This window comes from Euleptes europaea, chromosome 1 (assembly GCF_029931775.1).
Source record: "Euleptes europaea isolate rEulEur1 chromosome 1, rEulEur1.hap1, whole genome shotgun sequence".
NCBI lineage: Eukaryota > Metazoa > Chordata > Lepidosauria > Squamata > Sphaerodactylidae > Euleptes > Euleptes europaea.
In genome coordinates, this window is record NC_079312.1 from 104,494,190 (window position 1) to 104,514,975 (window position 20,786).

General features: G+C 47.1%; 1 protein-coding gene across 1 annotated transcript in view; it reads left to right on the forward strand.

The window, feature by feature from the left end:
* Positions 1 to 20,330, forward strand: part of AFAP1L1 (actin filament associated protein 1 like 1) — an 88,825-nt gene extending 68,495 nt beyond the window's left edge. Inside the window, exons 10-20 of the mRNA XM_056847829.1 lie at positions 856 to 951; positions 1,356 to 1,449; positions 3,439 to 3,591; positions 6,519 to 6,730; positions 8,643 to 8,788; positions 10,803 to 10,881; positions 11,136 to 11,247; positions 13,300 to 13,464; positions 17,195 to 17,373; positions 18,658 to 18,786; positions 20,143 to 20,330. Coding sequence (XP_056703807.1) covers positions 856 to 951; positions 1,356 to 1,449; positions 3,439 to 3,591; positions 6,519 to 6,730; positions 8,643 to 8,788; positions 10,803 to 10,881; positions 11,136 to 11,247; positions 13,300 to 13,464; positions 17,195 to 17,373; positions 18,658 to 18,786; positions 20,143 to 20,166 — 1,389 coding nt within the window. The 3' untranslated portion in view covers positions 20,167 to 20,330. The remainder of the gene's footprint in view (positions 1 to 855; positions 952 to 1,355; positions 1,450 to 3,438; positions 3,592 to 6,518; positions 6,731 to 8,642; positions 8,789 to 10,802; positions 10,882 to 11,135; positions 11,248 to 13,299; positions 13,465 to 17,194; positions 17,374 to 18,657; positions 18,787 to 20,142) is intronic.
* Positions 20,331 to 20,786: the final 456 nt, after the last annotated feature.

Consider the following 20,786-nt stretch of genomic DNA (forward strand, 5'->3'; position numbering starts at 1 on the left):
GCTAGTGGGCCTCTTGTGATTTCTAATGGCCAGTCATGTTAAAGTAGGACAAAATACTCCAAATTACTATATTTAAGCTAAGGATAACTAATTCTCAAATTTTGGGGGACTCTGTTTTTTATACAGTGGTCCAGAGACTGGAAGGGTATTCTCTGATACAGATTTACCTTCTGATGAGCAGTCCAACTTCACAACATTGTCACCAGCTTAACAGGAAGGTCTTCACAGTTACAGATTACATATTTGGTCATCAGTGAGCATTACAATGCTGCAAATTCTCAGAGTAGGTTTGCCAACCTCCAGGTGGTGGCGGGAGATCCGCTATTACAACTGATCTCCAGCCGATAAAGATCAGTTCACCTGGAGAAAATGGCCACTTTGTCAATTGGACTCTATGGCATTGAGGTCCCTCTCCTCTCCAAACCCTGCCCTCCTTAGGCTCCACCACTAACCCAAATCGCCAGGTATTTCCCAACTCAGAAAGACATTTAAAATGAAGCTTACAATCTCTCTCTCTCTCTCTCATTTTTGTTTTCCATATGATGCAAACTTTGGGCAAGCATTGAACCATATTCTTGATTAAAATTTGGTCGGAGCTGGGATAAAATAGCTTTGGGAGCCTTTAGTTGCTAGTTAGCCTTCCCTGATTCTGCGGGATACAAAATCCTCCACAAAGACTTTTGCAAGAGAAAAGAGAAATCCATCTGCTGTTCCATTCATTCTAGAAGACAACTGAAGTGTTAATGACACATTCCTTCCCAAGAAGTCATTACAGAATAGTTTGAAGCCCCCGGCTATAGCTCAGCAATATTGGTGTTTTCACTTCTCTCAGACTCAGTTCTATAACACCCGCAGGTGATCAAAGAAGTCAGTCATTCTAATGGAGGTGGACTGAATGGAACAGAAACTCCGACATCTCCGATACTCACATGCAAGGTGGACCATGACAAGGTAGTCTATTTGTCTTACGGATGCTGCTGTTGGGGATGCGGGCAATGGGGCATGATATTTGCACTGCAATCTATGAACTCATCATGGGAAAGCCCGTCTTAGAGGAGACACCCATTATTTTTCAGCACCTGTGTAGTGCCTTGCTAGGGAGAGGGATTCTACAACAGCAAGGCTTTTCTGAACCAAATCAAGTGTTGAGTAACAAACTGCAGCATCCCCATGGCATAGAGGTGCCTGGCATCTGTTTAAAGTCCCTTCTTGAAGTAAAGAGCTCTAGCTTTGGATATTGACTCAGATTGCTAACTTCAGGGGTGCAAGGATGAAATATTATAATCAATTGTGCTGCAGAGGGGTTAGTAGGGGGGAAGGATACTAGTAAGCTTGTGATCTTCTCTCCTCTGCAGAGGTCATCTCAGGACAAGCAAACATCTGACTCTGACAGTGTGGCAACCACAGAGAACAGCTCTTCCGTGGCTCGGAGAGAAGCCCACGAGCAAGGTGAGTCCACAGCACTTCTCTTCTGCCCTAGGAGCCAGGTGTGGCTTTGGTGGAGGCAGCACCAATGTCAGCACTGAACCAGAATTGGCGGGCCTGTTGTCCTGTTCTTTTCTTTGGGGCTACTGAGCAATGGGGCACACTCCAGCATTATAAAGCTTGTACCATAAAAATCCAAGGTGCCCTTTTTCTGGAACTACTCCAGATTGCAGCTGGCTTCAAATAATAATTCTTTCATGATACTACACTGAACCTTGCAGGCCATACCCTAGGCCAGTGATGGCGAACCTTGCAGAGACCGAGTGCCCAAACTGCAACCCAAAACCCACTCATCCACCACCAAGTGCCAACACGGCAATTCAACCTGAACACTGAGGCTTCAGCCCAGCTCCAGGCTTGGCATGCCCTCTGCATGCCAAGCAGACGTTCCGCCCAACACCCTGGAGAGTCAGGGGAGGGGCCGTGGCTCACCTGCTACCCGAGATCCTTTAACTACAGCGGCTGGGGACTGATCCTGGATCCTCTGCATGCCAAGCAGAGGCTCTTCCCCTGAGCCACAGCCCCTCCTCATGAGGCTGCCTTATCCTGAACCAGCCCATTGGTGCATCAGTACTGTCCACCCAGATCGGCAGCGGCTCTCCAGGGTCTCAGGCAGAGAATGACTGCCCCCCAGAAGTGTGTCCTGGGCGGGCCGCCAGAACCCAGCCCAACCCAGGACTCCCCTGCATCCCGGCACCCACCCGGCCACCCGCAGGGCCGTCCGCCTCCAGGGAGCAGGAAGACCCACCACTGCCCCAACCCCCGGCCCGCCCAGAGCCCCTGGGAGACGTGACAGCATCCAGGGGAGCTGGGCGGGGCGGGCACGAAACCGCCGGGGGCCTGCCGCACCTGTCCCGCCGCAGCCCAGCTGGTCGGCAGCTGACCGGCCCCGCCCCCAACTTCTCCAAGGCCCCCGGGAGATGCAGAAGCATCGGGGAGGCCAGGCGGAACAAGTGCGGGGCCACAGGGGCCGCAGCTGGGGGGGTGGCAGGGAGAGGAGGCGGACCACGCCATCCCAGTCACAGGGCAGGCACCGTCTCCCAGACGGGGGGCGGGGCGATTGCAAGGGCCAGGGGGACAGGCAAGGCAAGCTGCCGATGGTGCGCCCCCCGGGGCAACACCCCCACCCTCGCTCCAGCCCAGGCGACGGGCCCGCCCCTCCACATGCCACTGCAGGGTGAGTGGGGGGGTGTGCCGGCTGCCTGGAGCCTGGTGCGCTCCTCGGCCTGCTGGCAGCGCCTCCACTGCGCCCAGCCCGGCCTCCAGAGGGAGGCGTCGCAGAGGGCGCCCCCTCCGAAGGGAGCGCAGTGCGGCCGCCACGCAGAAAGGCTCCAGCTGCTGCAAGTGGAGGAGCGCCCCGCCCTCCCCGTCCACGGCACCGCCAGTGCTGCTCCCGGGGGCCCCGGCCCCACTGCCCCTCGCCGCCCAGCCCAGCCCCACGGCCCCCTGACGGCAGCGACCCTGCTGGCGGCCCTGCCCGAGCAAAACCCGAGCTACCCCTGGGCCTGGCCGCATGTGGGCCCCGCACCCAGCCCGGCTCCGGAGGCACCCAGCCGGAGAGGCAAGTGGCGCCGAGAGAGAGGGAGGGGCCTGCCAGGGGCACAAGGAGAGGGAAGGCACCAGCGCAGGCATGGGGAGCGTGGGCATGGGGAGAAGGGGCACCGCCCCCAGTGCCCTCACCGCGGCAACACGGCACAACCCCAGGCAGAGGCGATGGCTCCCTGGGCGTGCCCACGGAGAGGGCTCCGCGTGCCCAATCGGGCTCGCGTGCCATGGGTTCGCCAACACGGCCCTAGGCTTTGTATATCCCCTCCCTTAATCCTGTTCTGGCTTTTGAAACTCTTATTCTGCATCCCTGTATATGATGGAGGTAACCTAAATGTGCTTCTTGATTCTTGAGTTAGAGACATTGATGTACTTACTGGTTTCAAGCTCTCTGCATTCTCCTCCTAGGGAAAGGCAAGAAGAGTGGTTTAGCTGAATTAAAGGGCTCTGTGAGCCGAGCAGCTGGGAGAAAAATCACCCGGATAATTAGCTTTTCCAAGAAGAAGCCGTCCCCAGAGGATACCCAAACATCCTCGACTGAGGAGGATATCCCATGCTGTGGTTTGTACTGGGACTTGATGGGGAAGTAGTGATGGAAAGTATTATTTAGTTGCTCCACAGGATTTGCTTGACCTACTCTTCCTTTGCGCTACAAGCTGCCAAGAGATCTACAGCTGAAGGTTAAACTAGAGGAGGCGTTGGATCTTGATTGGATCGACTTTAAAGTCAAGGTTGTATGTGGTATGTGCAATCACATACAACTTTGAATAAGAGAAGGAATTTAATCCTTCCACCACCACCACCACCACCTGGTTCTGCCGGTCAAAACTACCCTCCCTGTGTTTCTATTAGCCTTGGAATGGGAAACCTGTATTTTGCCTATCTTTTCTCCTTCCATAGCTAACGAAAGTGGGGAGGGTGCTTCTGATAGGCAAAACCATGCAGAGTGTGCGTATGTGTAAAGATTAATTTCCCTCTCCGTGCCAGGGAACTTTTAAAATGCCGGGAAGGTCTGATCTCTGTTTTAACTAGCATCTCTTCTGTGTTAACCCAATGTGTGGAAGCACTTTCCTTTTAACTTACCTTTTAACTCCAAAAATTTATCACTGCACTCTCCCCGGTTTCCTTTATTCACCCATGAGACACACAGTGGTCAATACAAGCATGAATTGAAGGAGCTGGGTATGTTTAGCCTGAAGAGAAGAAGACAGAGAGGGGATATGATAACCATCTTCAAGTACTTGAAGGGCTGTCATATAGAGCAGGGATGGGGAACCTCAGGCCCCGGGGCCATATGCGGCCCCCGAGGACATTTTTTGTGGCCCTCGGGAGCTCCGGGGCCTCGCCGCAGAGGCTCAGCATAGGGCAGCCCTCCCTGAGGGTGTTCCTGGGGCCACGGCTTGCAGAGGTGCTGTGGTGCCCTTTGGACCTCCTCTCGCCGACTGATGGCTGTTGGCCGGTGAGAGGAGGGAGAGGGACGCTTCCCCCAAGGTTGCCCCCTATAGCCGCAACGTGCCGGAATGCCGGGGCACACTGTAAGCCCCTCTTGCTGCCTGTCGGCTGTTGAGCAGCAAGGGTGGGGGAAGAGGCCCGGCAGCAGAGCATGCAAGCATGGTTCCCGGCAGCAGAGCATGCAAGCAGGAGCCGATTGGGCTTCAGGGGGCCTTTTGTGGACTCTGGGGCGGGGAGGGCATGGAGCCTGGGGCCAGATCATGTGGGGCCGGCGGGTGTGTGTGTGGGGGGGAAAGGCTTTTCTCTCCCCCTCTCTTTCTGTCTCTTTCTTTGTCTGTCTGCCTCCGTCCTTTTCTTTCTCCCCCTCTTTCCATTTCTTTCTCCCTCTCTCCCTTTTCCTTTTTCTCTGTTTTCCTTCCTTCCTCCCTTGCTGATTGACCGCGGGCTGCGCCTCCTGGGGCCTTGTTTGCTCGGGCCCACCGCTGGCTGCCCTCCCGCCTGGGAGGGGGGGAGAGGACCGGGGGAGCCCTCCAGGCCTTCTCTGCGTGGCCTCCCCTGGGGTTGCCAAACTCCAGGTGGTGACCGGAGACCTGGCAACCCTAGCCTCTCCCCCCCCCCGCCGGGAGATCTACACCTGGTATGGCCCCTGAATGATGTTATAAATGTGCAAATGGCCCTTGGCAGGAAAAAGGTTCCCCACCCCTGATATAGAGGATGGCGCCGAGTTGTTTTCTGTTGCCCCAGAAGGTTGGACTAGAACCAGTGGGTTGAAATTAAACCAAAGAATTTCCATCTAGAAATTAGGAAGGATTTTCTAACAGTTACAGCGGTTCATCAGTGGAACAGGCTTCCTCGGGAAGTGGTAAGCTCTCCTTCCCTGGAGGTTTTAAAGCAGAGGCTAGATGGCCATCTGTCAGCAATGCTGATTCTATGACCTTAGGCAGATCATGAGAGGGAGGGCATCTTGGCCATCTTCAGGGCATGGAGTATGGGTCACTGGGGTGTGTGGGGGGAGGTAGTTGTGAATTTACTGCATTGTGCAGGGGGTGGTCTAGATGATCTTGGTGGTCCCTTCCAACTCTGTGATTCTATGAATAATTGCCAAGTTATGCTATAGGTGACTTCTTTCCACTTCTAGAGTCCACACATTCTAGGTGTCAGTTGGAACTGCTGTCTTTACTTAACTCTGGCCATTTATGCAGGGCTGTTTCCTCACGGTCACCCCCACCGACTGCTCCGGTGCTTCGTTTTGATTATGCATCCCTTTCCCGGCCGTTAGAGGTCGCCTTGCTCTCCCCGTGTGTTTCCATGTGTTTCGCTTGCATTTTCTAGATTCTTGCTAAAACAGCATCTGGAAAACACGGGCAAAACGCACAGAAACACACAGGGAGAGCGAGGTGACCTCTGGTGGTTGGGAAAGGCATGCATAATCAGAATGAAAAACCGGAGCAGTCGGTGGGGTGACCATGAGGGAAACAGCCATGCATAAATGGCCTCTGTGAATAGGCTCACCAGGTCCCCCTTCTCCTTCTGTGGGAGGTTTTTGGAGGGGGGGGGGTCGTGAGCACCCGGAAGTGCTGCATCACATTGGGCCTTTAACACTCAAAATGGGAGTTTGAGTGGTAACCAGCCCCTTGCGATGTGGCGCTTCTGGGTCTAAACCAGAAGTGACAGGTCGCCACAGGGCAGGCATTGCCCGCCGACCCTCAGCTGGTCAGTGGGCAGCCAGATGGATTGGCGAGGGTTTGCCCGCCACCACCTGGCACTTGGCAACCCTATCTGTGAAGCAGCTAACTTCTGACAAAGGTGGAGAAGGGCTTTTCATAATGTATATTTTGGGGAATGGATGAGCAAAATGACCTGACACTTGTTTAGGAAAACATCTTATGATTGCAAGAAATTTTTGGTTCCAGGATCTGCCCTCCTTTTTTCAGATCTCTCATACCAAAGCTGAACACTTTTTAGTTTCTTAGGAGACAACTTTGGCTTGTATCTCTGGCTATTGGTTGCTCAGCTGCCTTTTTGTACCCCAACAGGCTACTTGAATGTTCTGGTTAACCAGTGCTGGAAGGAGCGTTGGTGCCGTTTAAAAGGCAACATGCTTTATTTCCACAAGGACCGCACCGACTTAAGAACACACGTGAATGCCATTGTCCTGCGGGGTTGCGAGGTGGCACCGGGGCTGGGCCCCAAGCACCCCTTTGCTTTCCGCATCCTTCGCGGGGGACAAGAAGTTTCTGCCCTGGAGGTGAGTATGGCCTTTACTCTTGGGGACCCTGAAGAATAAAAATGCTTCTGCAGACTTGATTAGGCAAGCTGATAGGTCCCAGAACATGGATATCATCGTACAAAACTTAGAGCTAAATGGCAGTGCCTTGGAAGCTAGAAGATCTTTGGGGGGCATACCAGGAGAGGCAGTCCTTCAGGTACGATGGTCCCAAACCATGTAAGGCTTTAAAGGTCAAGACCAGCATCTTGGCAGAAGTTTTCTGCTTATTTCATAAATTATTATGAGAAATGAATTGCGTAACATGTCTCGCATACAATATTTAACTCATTTTTTAGCCAGCCCTACCTCCAAAGAGCTCAGGGTGGCAGATATGATTCTCCTTTCCTCTTTATCCTCACAACAATCCAGTGATGTAGGTTAGCCCTAAGAATCCAGTCAGCTTTCATGGCTGAGTGAGGGATTTAAACGCAAATCTCCAGTCCAGCATTCCAACCACTGCACCAAACTGGTCTTCACTTAGTCCTTTCAACGTAATCCAAGTGGACATGTACATTAACGTGTCCAAACATAAAAAATCCTTCTGGTTTCACTAAATCAGGTGATGCAAACATGATCTGAAAGCAGACCGACATTGAGACTGGGAGCATATGGGCTACAGTAAAGCAATCATATTCTTTTGCCGCTCACCCATCATGGCATTTAAAAATACAGCCTGGCATTTGAGCGCAGTATTGCAGCATGGTGAGACGCCCAGGTTCGCAGCCCCACTCTCTGCCATGCAAGCTCCCTGGGTGGCCTTTGGGCAATAAATTTCTCTCAACCTAGCCTACCTCACAGGGTTGTTTTGAACATAAAATGGAGGAGGGGAGAATGATGATGTGATCTGCTTTGGGGGGGAAAGCGGGGTATAAATATATCTAAATACATAGATAAAGGCTTCTACGTGTGTGGCCAGTGCTGAGATGGCAAAGCATCAGCCTGTATTGGGGGAAGGTGAGATTTTATCTAGGTGGGGAAATCAGTAAAATGACTGGAGGGTGACAGATTCAAAACAGATAAAAGGAAGTATTTTTTTCACACAACGCATAGTTAAATTGTGGAACTCCCTGCCTCAGGATGTGGTGATGGCTGCCAGCTTGGAGGACTTTAAGAGGGGAGTGGACATGTTCATGGAGGAAAGTGGTATTCATGGCTATTAGTTAAAACTGATACTAGTCATGATGCATACCTATTCTCTCCAGGCTCAGAGGAGCATGCCTATTATATAAGGTGCTGTGGAACACAGGCAGATTGCTGCTGCAGTTGTCTTGTTTGTGGGCTTCCTAGAGGCACCTGGTTGGGCCACTGTGTGAACAGACTTCTGGACTTGATGGGCCTTGGTCTGATCCAGCAAGGCCTTTCTTATGTTCTTATGACTGCTTCGCTATTTTGGGTTAATGGTCGGCCCACATGCGCCTGTCTTCACCAATGGAAATGGCTCAGTGCAATGTGGACTATCGATATGCTTCCATAATGTAACTCATTGTTTAGAGATACTTCACTTGCACAGCAAGGCTCACACAGAGGAAGCCTTGATATATTCCTGTGATGAATGGTGTAGCTGTAAATTTTGGAGGCAGGAAGTTTGGGGATAAGGAGAAATGACAGCCATTTAAAAATGTCCTTGAGTATGTTTTCTTGAAGGGTGGGAGTTTTCTGTCTTGTTCCCCAGATAAATAGGCATTTCTTTTCACTTTTAATGATAATATTTACTCGAAAGGAAGATGAATATAAGATCACTACCATAATCCCTAAAATGTCCTAAAAAATGGATATAACTGTAACTTGTATGTAAATGTAAGATGACACTGCTTTTATTTGATAGCATACCTGGAGAGAAAAAAACCTAGTCTTGCATTTGAGTAAATACAGTATTGTCTTAACCCTGCAGGCGAGCAGCTATGAAGATCTGGGGCGCTGGCTTGGGCTGCTCCTTGTTGAAACTGGTTCCCAGACGACCCCCGAGGCCTTGCATTATGACTATGTGGACGTGGAGAAAATAGCCAACATAATCAATGCAGTGAGACACTCCTACCTGTAAGGGCCTCTCCTAGCATTCGTTGACATAGTTGGGGGGGGGGGAATACCTGTCTGATGCTGCTCTTGCCTCTTATAATCAGACTTCCTGTTATGACCATCCAGGCCAGCAGCAAATCCACGAAGATATTGTCTCTGAAACATAATAGAGTCAGTGTGACAACCTGCTAGATTCAAACTGGAAAGGTGGAGTGGAGTAGGCAATGAATAAAGATGTGATGGACATAGGGTTGCCAGGTCCCTCTTCGCCACCGGCGGGAGATTTTTGGGGCGGAGCCTGAGGAGAGAGGGTTTGGAGAGGGGAGGGACTTCAATGCCATAAAGTTCAATTGCCAAAGCGGCCATTTTTCTCCAGGTGATCTGATCTCTATCGGCTGGAGATCAGCTGAATTAGCGGGAGATCTCCTGCTACTACCTGGCAGTTAGCAACCCTAGATGGACAGGAGGATGTCAGGCTGAGGCAAGCAAGCCGGCATTCATGACTTATGATTTATCATATGGGTGCAAATGTGGGGGGGGGGCTTTCCTTGATTTCTAAGTGTGGTCTGGGATGCAGAGAGAAGAATATGTTACTTTCTGGCCCTGACATCTCTATGAAGAGGGCCAACAATGTAGAAGGAGAGGGAGAAAAACTGTGGTGGCCCCTCCCCCTCCTACACACATTTTCCTGAGTATGTGGTCATATTACATAGGACGAGTAGGGTTGCCCGCCCCGGATTGGGAAATACCTGGAGATTTTGGGGGTGGATCCTGAGGAGGGGGGCTTTGGAAAGGGGAGGGACTTCAATGCCATCACATTGCCAAAGTCCAATTGCCAAAGCAGCCATTTTCTTCAGGGGAACTGATCTCTTTCAGCTGGAGATCAGTTGTAATAGCAGGAGATCCCCAGCCACCACCTGGAGGTTGGCAACCCTAAAGAGGAGGGAGGGCCAGCTTGTTTGTCCTGCTTTCCCTCTAGGCATGTACTGGCTGTGTACACAGAGATGTCCTGTCTGGGGCATGGGTACACCTGCCGGCTCCATCCTCACGAATGGGAGCAAATGTTCCCACTCATGGGGACAAAGCAAACATTCATATAACTTGTCTGTGCAGAGGCACCATAGCAGGTGTTCATAGGAGGGAGTGAGGCTGTCTCACAGACTGATATGTTTGTATGCACGTGATTTCTATGTGCCTCTTTAGTGGGTTCACAGTGCAGTCCTAAACAGGGTTACGCTGTTCAATGGTTGTAACTCTTTTCAGGATTGTGTTTTTAATCTCCCTTTTGTGTACATAAGTGAGATGAGAAGAAGATAGCCGTTTTCACTGTCTCTTTGGAAGAGTGGAGTTCTTAATCCAAGTTAGTGAGTTCGGAATGGGGATTAAAGATTCCTTATTATATGTCCTTATGCAATGGCTATTTCTCACATTATACAGCAGCAGATTCACATGTACATCATGTACATTCAAACAGGGAGTGCTTCCTGATGAGTGAACCTTTAGCAATATTCACGCTTAAAATTTTTCAGATGTAATTTGTTCGGTGTCTCCAAGAGTCAAAATACAGGGTGTTTTTTTTTTACTTAGCATGCTGTTTGGCCCAACACATCTATGCCTAAATTTCCCCCTAATGACCATATCCTCTTCTCCATTACATAAACACTGAACTTGTGCAGAAGGTTTATATGATGGAACAACTTCTATCAATAAGCAAAGCAGATAGGAGGAGGGGTTACAGAAGAAAATAAGCTTTGCATGCAAAAGGTCCCAAGGTCCAGTATCTGACATCTCAGTAGCAGACATTTCTCTGGACTCTGGAGAACTGCTGCAAATACAGCGTTAAGTGATACTGAGCAAGATAAACCAGTAGTCTGACTTGGTATAAGGCAGATTTCCCATGACAAAGAAAAGCGCGTATATAGTCAGTCCATTAGTGTAGAGAAAAGCTTAGTTGTTCCTCCTTATGAACATTTTAAAAGGATGATCATTGGCAGTAAGGACTTTTTTGTATGTGTTTCTCTCTCTGCCTGTTCAGGTGGGCCAGTTCCTCCCTTGAGACTCAAACAGATGCTTCCCGAGTGTTATATGATGAAGTCCCGTATGAGAAGGTGGAGGTATGAAGAAGACAGGCTATAATTCTGTTTTATTTGTTTCCTTCTTTCCCGAACTCTACCCTGGTTGCATGTGGCTGTACACTGTTTGGTACCCAGGGAGCCTTTCCCAGGCAGAGGTACCCAGGACAGCTGTTTCTCAACAGTTATGCCTCCCAGGAAGGAACTGGAGTCTCTGCTCTCCCCCACCAATGACCTGCATCATGCTTTCCTCTGAAACGACCATTTCAGGGTGTTTCCCTGTTTCTTACGCGTAGCTGGAAAAGTCAGGGCGGACATCGGGAGCCCAGGTGAAGCGCCATGGTTCCTCCTGCAGCGAGAAATCGCGCCGTGTGGACCCGCAAGTCAAAGTCAAGCGCCACGCATCAAGTAGGTTTGGGTGTGGTCTACCTGTTGGGTGCCTTGTTGTGGCTGCCTTATCAATCAGCTTGGGGTGGGAGGGGGTGTGGGTCTTGGAGCTGCCATTTATGAAGAGCCATTTTCAGCTCATCAAGGCTATACAACACTCACTCTTTGCTCTTGGGTTCCTGTTACAGAATGTGTACCACTTTTTGCTCGTATGTATTCCACTTCCTCAAAGACAAAGAGTGAGCCTTGAGCCAGTGATAGAACAGAAGTCCTAATTTACAGGGCCAGGGAAAGTCTGAGGCCTTTTATGCATGGCTGTTTCTCTCGCCGTCACCCCTCTGATGACTTCAGATCTTTGTTTGGATTATGCATGCGGTTTCCGACTGTCAGAGGTCGCCTCGCTCTCCCCCTGTATTACCCCGCATTTTCAGAGACCTGTTTTATCGCAAATTTCAAAACGCAGACAAAATGCAGGGGGAGAGTGAGGCAACCTTTGACGGTCAGAAACGGCATGTATAATCACAACAAAGACCCGAAGTCGGAGGGGTGACTGAGAGGGAAACAGCCATGCATAAAAGGCCTGAGTGTGATGCTTCCCATTCACCCTGAAGGCTTTTCCTTCCCAGCTGAGATTTAGGCATTTTGCGGGGACATAAGGACTGGAGTACAGTTTGCCCAAACTGCCTGCACAACAATACAACTGTGAATAAGAGAGGCTGCATAATCATCCTGTTTGTATATTTTTCCCTGCATCCCTTAATAGAAAGGGGAATGTTCAACAGCAAATAAGGTGTGCAGTTAAGACCACTTCCCTAAGCACAGTTACTTGGGAGTACAGTGTATCCCAGCTGGGTACATGAACACATGAAGCTGCCTTATACTGAATCAGACCCTTGGTCCATCAAAGTCAGTATTGTCTACTCAGACTGGCAGTGACTCTCCAGGGTCTCAGGTAGAGGTCTTTCACATCACCTACTTGTCTGGTCCCTTTAACTGGAGATGCCGGGGATTGAAACTGGGACCTTCTGCATATCAAGCAGATGCTCTACCACTGAGCCACAGTCCCTCCCCACATGAAGCACATGTGATTGCGTCTGAATAAATATGGGTAGAACGTCAATGTATTTTTGTGTTCTCCCACCAGATGCCCGGGGTTTGGGTTATTTCCCCCTTTATTTAGCTTCTGTTTGCCTAGATCCAAGCCAACTGTGATGCCAAATGGGATGAATCCATGCTAGCTTAAGCTCTCTTAAACTTGTTCTATGAGAACACCATTGTCCTTATTTTTTAATCTATACAGCCAGTCATATTGTGGCTTTGCATTTGACCAACTATATTGTTGCAGTTTAAATCCATTTTATCGGGTTACCAAGTCTTGTTAGAAGTCTAGCAGACCCAATTCATAACTGAATGTGTGGCTGTGCTGCCACAAATCCCGTCTCCTTTGCCAACAAGAGGATACATAATCAGCAATAATAAACAATCTTTGTGCAGGTTAGGTCTTAAGTGGTTTCCATTTTAGTTTATTAAGGCTAATATTGTGCATTTTGAAGTTGGTCTGTTCATAACTGGACATGCCTTTAAATTTTTTTTTTTCTGCTGGGGTTGTGGAGTTAAAGAAATCCTGCCTCAAGTGCCAAGTGCTGGCAGTGCCTGCTGTCTCCACGTGAGCCAGTGTGGTGTAGTGCTTAAGAGCGGTGGACTCTAATCTGGTGAACCGGGTTTGTTTCCCCGCTCCTCCACATGAACAGCAGACTCTAATCTGGAGAACTGGGTTAGTTTCCCCACTCATCCACATGAGTGGGAGACTAGTCTGGTGAACCAGATTTGTCCTCCCACTCCTCCACTTGAGTGGTAGACTCTAATCTGGAGAACCGGGTTCGGTTCCCCAGCCCACTCACACGAAGCCTGCTGGGTGATCTTGAGCTAGTTACAGTTCTCTCTCAGAACTCTTTCAGCCTCAAGGAGTCAATTGTGGGGAGAGGAAGGGAAGGCGACTGTATGCCTTCCCTTAAAGGAGAGAAAATCGGGGTATAAAAATCAACTCTTCTTCTCTTGTTTGTGTGTCTGAAGATGCCAATCAGTACAAGTATGGCAAAAACAGGGCTGAGGAAGACGCCAGGAGGTTCCTGATGGAGAAGGACAAACTGGAGAAGGAGAAGGCCTCCATCCGGGCTGAGCTGGCAACGCTGCGCAAGGAAAAGCGAGAGCTCCGAGAGGCCATGAAGAGCAGCACAGGTACGACTCTGCTGACTAAAAGGGAAATTCCCCTTCTTCCAAGCCCATTGATTTATTTACCACCTCACAACTCTGCCCAGGTCCCTTCATTCTGACCTGCGGCAACACACATTCCAGTGGGGCCCTGAACCCTTCAGTGACCTCCATTAAAGCATCCCCCTTCCAGCTGAAGAGATACCCCCACTCTTTTCCTAGGATTCCTTGTCATTAGGATCAAAAGGAGGATTCCGTTATTCATGATGAAAGGGTATAAAACTGCTGATAATCTCCACCAAGTTATGAGGCATTTTTGGCTTGACGTTGACCCTCCATGTAATAACACGACCGCTGTTTGACTTTGCATCTTACGCCTTGGCCCCAGCACCAACTGCCTTGTGCTGGATATATGCCCGATATCTGCTACCTACAAAAACTCATTTATTTCTGCTCAGTACTGCCAAGTCAGCATAGCTTCAAATTGGTCACAGAAACAACTGCAATTTTCCTTTGAGGTGGGTCAAGGAAAGCATAATAGCGCCATCTACTGGAATGAGGGTTTCTTCTATGAAGAATGCATGGATAGGTTTGTGAAAGCTGGAAAAGGTCTCTTCAGCCTTCTTATGTGTGTGTAAAGTGTCATCAAGTCTCAGCCAACTTACAGCAACCCAATAGGGTTTTAAAGGCACAAGACTAACAGAGGTGGTTTGCCATTGCTTTCCTCTGAATAGCAGTCCTGGTATTTCTTGGTGGTCTCCCATCCAAGTACTAACCAGGGCCGACCCAGCGTGGTGTAGTGGTTAAGAGCGGTGGTTTGTTTTTTTTTTTATAATAATTTTATTGGTTTTTATAATACAAATTTTCCATGATAGTAAACAACAATAAAAGCAATATGAAATTCAAAATCAAAATTCTAACTCTATGTTGTTATAATTTCTTGAATTCATAACAAAAAAAAACAAATTAGAGGAAAATTTATGACTTCCCCATCACCTCTCTCCGCCTCTTAATAAAGTATTCATCCCATCGTAATTGGTCTGATCTTAACTGTTATAAATTCATTTAACTTTCATAAAACATTTTCTATTAATCTATATGATTATAACTCTTAATATTAATTGTATCTTCTAGATCAGATTAATAAGTATTCTTCCATTTTCCCCAGTTTTAATTCATATTCACAGTATTTCATCCAATCCTCCCATTCCCCTAAGAATCGAACTTTGTCTTTTTCATTTAAAATAGCTGTAAGTTTTGCCATTTCCACCAATTCGAACATTTTCCCAATCCAGTCTTTTTTCTCGGGAATTTCTGCCCCCTTCCATTTTGCTGCATAAAGCAGTCTCGCAGCTGTTGTAGCATAAATCAAAAAAGTTCTTTGTATTAGCAAGTCGTCAGGTATCATACTTAATAGCATCATTTCTGGTGTTTTGGGTATATTTTTTTGTACTATTAGTCTCAGTTCATTGTATATCATATCCCAAAAGTCTTTAGCTTTATCACAAGTCCACCACATATGGTGAAAGGAACCAATTTCCTTATTGCATTTCCAACATTTGGGGGATGTCACTTTATATATCTTTGCCATCTTCTTAGGTGTTAAATGCCATCTATACATCATTTTATAAATATTTTCTCGAATTGATTGCGCATTTATTCCTTTCAAGTCTTTTGACCAAAGTCTTTCCCATTTGTTTAAAGGAATATCATGTCCAATATTTTGAGCCCAATCAATCATAGTTGGTTTAATTGTCTCCTGCTCACAATATAATGTTAAGAGTAGATTGTACATTTTAGAGATCAATTTCAGATTGTTCTCTAGTAACATCTTGTGGAAAGGGGACTTTTCTTTAGAAAATCCATTTTTCATATCTTGTACAAAAACTGATTTAATCTGACAATATTGCAACCATTGTAAATCCTCTTTGAGAAATTGAAATTCCTTTAATGAACATTTTTTCCCCTCCCAATTAATTAATTCCTGGTAAATTATGAATTTGTCCGGTCTAAGTGGTCGAAGTGTTAACATTTCTTGCGGTGAAATCCACATCGGAGTTGTTGGTTCCAAAATATGTTTATATTTCATCCAGATGCGCAGTAGAGAGGACCTGATTATATGATTCCTAAATGATGCTTGTATCTTAATTTTATCATACCATAAATAGCCATGCCATCCACTAATATTATTAAAGCCTTCAAGCTCCAGTAAACGTGTATTTGATAAGGTTATCCAGTCTTTTAGCCATGTTAAGGCTACCGCTTCAGCGTAAAGTTGAAAGTTTGGTAGTGCTAAGCCTCCTCTAACTTTAAGGTCCACCAGATATCTATAAGCAATCCTCGGTTTTTTCCCTTGCCAGATGAAATTTAAAATGTCTTTCCTCCAAGTATCAAAGTATTTAACATGTGATATTATAGGCAAGTTTTGGAATAAGAAGAGCATCCTTGGTAACACATTCATTTGAATTGTTGAAATACGTCCCAATAGTGACAACTTTTTATTTGACCAAATAATCATATCAGTTTTTATTTTACCCCATAATTTAAGGTAGTTGTTGGTTAACAGTTCTTTGTTCTTCGCTGAGATCCAGATTCCCAAGTATTTAACTTTATTGGCCTTCTCCCAACCTGTAAACGTACTGAATTCCTGTTGTTCTATTTCTGATAAATTTTTGAATATTGTCTTTGTTTTTTCTTAAGAGCGGTGGTTTGGAGTGGTGGACTCTGATCTGGTGAACTGGATTTGAGTCCCCACTCCTACACATGAAGCCAGATGGGTGACCTTGGGGTAGTCACACTCTTCCAGCCCCAGCTACCTCACAGAGTGTCTGTTGTGGGGAGGGAAGGTGATTGTAAGCCAGTTTGATTCTTCCTTATGTGGTAGAGAAGGTCAGCATATAAAAACCAACTCTTCTCCTAAGCTTCTGAGATCTTACAAGATCTGGCTAGCCTGGGACAATCCAGCCTTTTTATTAACTTTTATTTAGTGCATTTATTTTACCCTGCTCTTTCTCCGAGCTGCTCGGGACGGTTCCTTCCTACTTCCATTTTCTTTTTACAACAACCCTGAGGAGTAGGTAAGGCTGAGAGAGACTGGTCAGCTAGTGCATTTCATGGAGAGCGAGGATCGGAACCTGAGTCTTCCAGGTCTTCATTCAGCATTCTTAACCACGCAGGGTGTTGTCTGTTCTGTTTTAGATTGCAAGCAGAAGAAATAGGAGCTTAATGCAGTTCACGAAAGCTGTGGTGCTAGGTGGAGGCCTACAGCTCCTGCTTCCCACCTCTCTCACTAGTAGCAGGAGGATAAAGTTCACCTCCATTTCCCTTTACTGTTTCAAACCCTCACTCTTCTTCTGAGCGCCTTGATTTTCATTGTCCAGAAGCAAATGCTAGGAACAGGTTGATTCTGCTCCAAGTATTTGAAGGGCTGCCACTTGGAGGAGGGAAGGGAGTTGTTCCTGTTGGCAGCAGAGGAGGGGACTCACAATAATGGGTTTAAATTGCGGGAGAAAAGGTACCGGCTGGATATTAGGGGAAATGTTTTTACAGTAAGAGTTGTTCGACAGTGGAATCAGCTACCTAGGGAGGTGGTGAGCTCCTCCTCACTGGCAGCCTTTAAGCAGAGGCTGGGCAAGCACTTGTCAGGGATGCTCTAGGCTGATCCTGCCTTGAGCAGGGGGTTGGACTAGGTGGCCTGTGTGGCCCCTTCCAACTCTATGATTCTATGTATGTATGTATGTATGTATGTTGGGAACAGGGAAAGACCTGAAAGAGCTGGAGCTTCGTGTGGCCACCCTGGAGGAGCAGTGCAAAGCAAACGAGGCACGGCGTGTTGACTTGGAACTCAAGCTGACAGAGGTGAAAGACCGGCTGAAGCAGTCACTGGCAGGAGGGCCAGCTCTGGGGCTGACTGTGACCACCAAAACGGAAAGCAAAGTAAGGGGAAAGTTGCTGCTGCTTATAAGCCTGAACTAGGTCTACTCCATACGTGACATTTTGCTCCATGTAGAACAAAAGATGGGTGAGCAGTCATCAGAATCATACTGATTTGCATTTCGCTTTATGTATACACCATTTTCTCATGTGGAGCAAAGGGGTGCTTGCCTATGCCTGAAGTGATAGCATACGCAGAGGGATCAGAATCATGCAAAATAAGTCTGGGACCATTGTACCTGCGGGACTGTCTCTCCTGATACCCCCCCTCCCAAAGAGCTCTACGCTCAGTTGGGAACAACTTACTGGTGGTCCCTGGCTCCCAAAGCATCCAGCTGTCCTCAATCAGAGCCAGAGCCTTCTCAGCTCCGGCCCCGGCCTGGTAGAACTCTCTATCAAGTGAGACCCAGGCCCTGCGGGACTTGATGCAATTCTGCAGGGCCTGTAAGACTGAGATGTTCCGCCAGGCCTACGGTTGAGGACAGTGGCTGTTTCCATCTTAGCTGGACTCAGTCCCTCCTTCCCTTTTTCCCCTTTCCCCCATTTTATTCCCTATATTTTACTTATTTTTGAGTGGGCCCTTTTGTTTCCCCCTTCCCTTGTTCTTTCCCCTCTGATTGGTTCCCTGCTATTATTATACGGTTCTAAGGGCACTGATGGAATTTTAATAGATATTGAGGGTTTTTAAAACTGTAATTGATGTGTTTTAATTATTGTTGGAATTCTGCTGTGAGCTGCCCTGAGCCTGACTTGATTGAGAAAGGGTAGAAGTCCAAAGAATGAATAAATGAATGAATAAATGAATAGTATTCATAGTCGCAAGTAATTATTTAAAATATTACTTAAAATATAAAATCACTGTGAAGCAGTTTTGGATTCTTAGCATCTAAGCTCGGCTGTTACAGGAATAATGATGCACATATTGTGTGTAATGACCCTAAAGAAGCTTTTGTACAACTTTTTACTTAAGAATTTGAGTACATTGCTTTTTATTTTCATATTTTTTTCATCCGAATAAATGAATAAATGATTCAGTCTTCCCTGAGGAATTAGGGCATGGTTGTTCACAGGTATGGCAGACCTTTCCCTGTTTCCAAACCTAGCATCACTGCTCTTATACCAGGACCCAGGAAATGGAGTTCTTACAAGGTTTTCCATTCCAGTTTTCTTTTACAAAGCCCCATTAGTGACAACATATATACCATAATCTACTAGGAGTTTATAATCTGGTTTCCCAACTCTCTAAATTTATTTTCTTTTTTTAATTGTGTTCTTTTTTCGTTATAGGAGGCTGTAACCCAGCCAAATTTAAACCACCCGGATCACTTGGTGCCAGTTAATTGTGCCGCAGAAATGAGGAAACAAAGTCCTTCCCTGCTCCCTGCCAACAAGGGGAATGTGTTACAGAAGGCTAAGGTACACACCAGCAATGTGTCTCTCTCAAAATCCTCAAGTGCCTCTAGCAAAAGTCAAAATTTTAAGTGTCTTGTACACAGGATACGTATAAGAGACATATGAAGTTGTTTTCTGTTGAATCGATTCACTGTTCTGTTCCTCAATATTACCTGCTCCAATTGGCAGCACCATTCTACAGTCTTAATCAGAAAAAGGTCTTTCCAAACACTTGTTGGTAGAAACCCTTTTTAGCTAGAGATGGTGGGGATTGAACCTGGGACCTTGTGCATGCAAAGCATGTGTTCGACAACTGCTCTTCTCTTAGTGTCCATGAAGAGACCATGACTGGGAGCCACTAAAGTTGAACTTTCTCAGCTGGTCTTTATTTGAAATAGTCTTACTTTAAAATAACGGGTTTGCTTCATCATGTTGGGGCTCTTGTTTATAGTTCAGAGCTCAACCACTAGCGAGCAATAACTGTTTTTTGGCATAATGAGCAAATTTGTGTTGCCAACTGGAAAACTACAGTCCAAGTAGCTAAAAAGGATTAATGGATCAGAAGGACAGCGGCCATTATAACTTGGAACAGCTAAACAAATTGAAAAACAGGGAAGGAGCAACTTCGATTGTTGAATTTCTAGTGTTGCAACAATAATTTTATTACTAATGCTTTCACAAGTGATATAAAGAATGTCACTATTGTTTGGATTATGCCTGTAACCTAAATTGGTGCAATATACAATTTGGGGACTTGTAAAATTCAGATGATAGGACCCATAACATAGTTTCCTAACAATCTCTGGACACATATGTTCCTGTGAGCAGACAGCTGTTTAGAGATGTGCTCACTCTGTGACTCCCTGCTGTTTTTGTTGTAGGGCGATGTAGTACCCCCATAAGTCTTTTTCTCTTAGTGGGTGTGACATCTCCTATACTGCAAAATGATAGTCAGCATTCCTTAAGACATGCATTTCAACATACATACTGTTGGAGGAGATATCCTTGCAAAACTGGGGAAATAAAAAGCAATTGGCACATTCCCTATAAAATCTGAGACATTGCAGAACACTATCCAAAGGAAACTTTTTTTTCCTTCTGCAAAGCTTCCTCTAGATCAGGGGTGTTGAACTCAATTGTTACTAGAGCCAAATATGACATAAAGGTCACTTGGTCAGGCTGGGCCATGCCTCACCAGCCCAGCTTGAGAGGGGGGGGGGGGCTGGCTCGCAGGCCAGATAAGAACTCTCAAGGGGTCAGATCCAGCCCTCTGGCTTTATGTTTGACACCCCTGCTCTAGACTGAAGAAATCTACTTATAGTTGAAGGTCCCATGCCTTCCTACCCTGTTCTCTTTCTTTCTCTCTCTCCCTATTTTTAGGAATGGGAAATGAAGAAAACATAAACAAGAGTCACTGGGCCTCCATCCCTGAGGAGACCTCCTTTCCAGCACTGGGACACGTTTGGGAAAGGTTAAAGCAGTGCCAGAGCCTTTCATCCCTCAAGGAGACTGCAATAGGCTGCTGGGGAACTTGGTTCTTCAGCAGGGAGCACACCCACCCTCCAGTGTGTGTGTGGGGGGGAGGATTAACAAGCAGATGAGCTTTTGAGAACTAGTGTGGGTAATGGGGAAGGGGGCAGTGTGGGAGGCAGGGTGGGGAAAGGGAATCCTTCCAAGGATTTAAAAAAAACCTTGTGTGTTCTCAAAATACTCCTCTGAGCGGCCTAGGAGGAGCATTTCAAATAGGTCTGGTATGCCAGCTATCTGGACGGATGGATTTTGCTCTCGGTGATAAAGCAACAGGAATGTGGCTATTTTGGCCTGATGGGGAGAGATGATGAGATAGTTCGGAGTCCTCATTCAGCCAAGTCAGCCAAAGACCCGTGGGCAAGTCACTTTAACTTTTCTCACCCCAACTCCTCTAACATTTGAACCCAGGTGAGCATTTTTCACCTCAAGGAAATGAGGCATGACACAGAAGTGCCTTGCAATCAGTCCTCTCAGAGGATGCTATTTACAGCCAC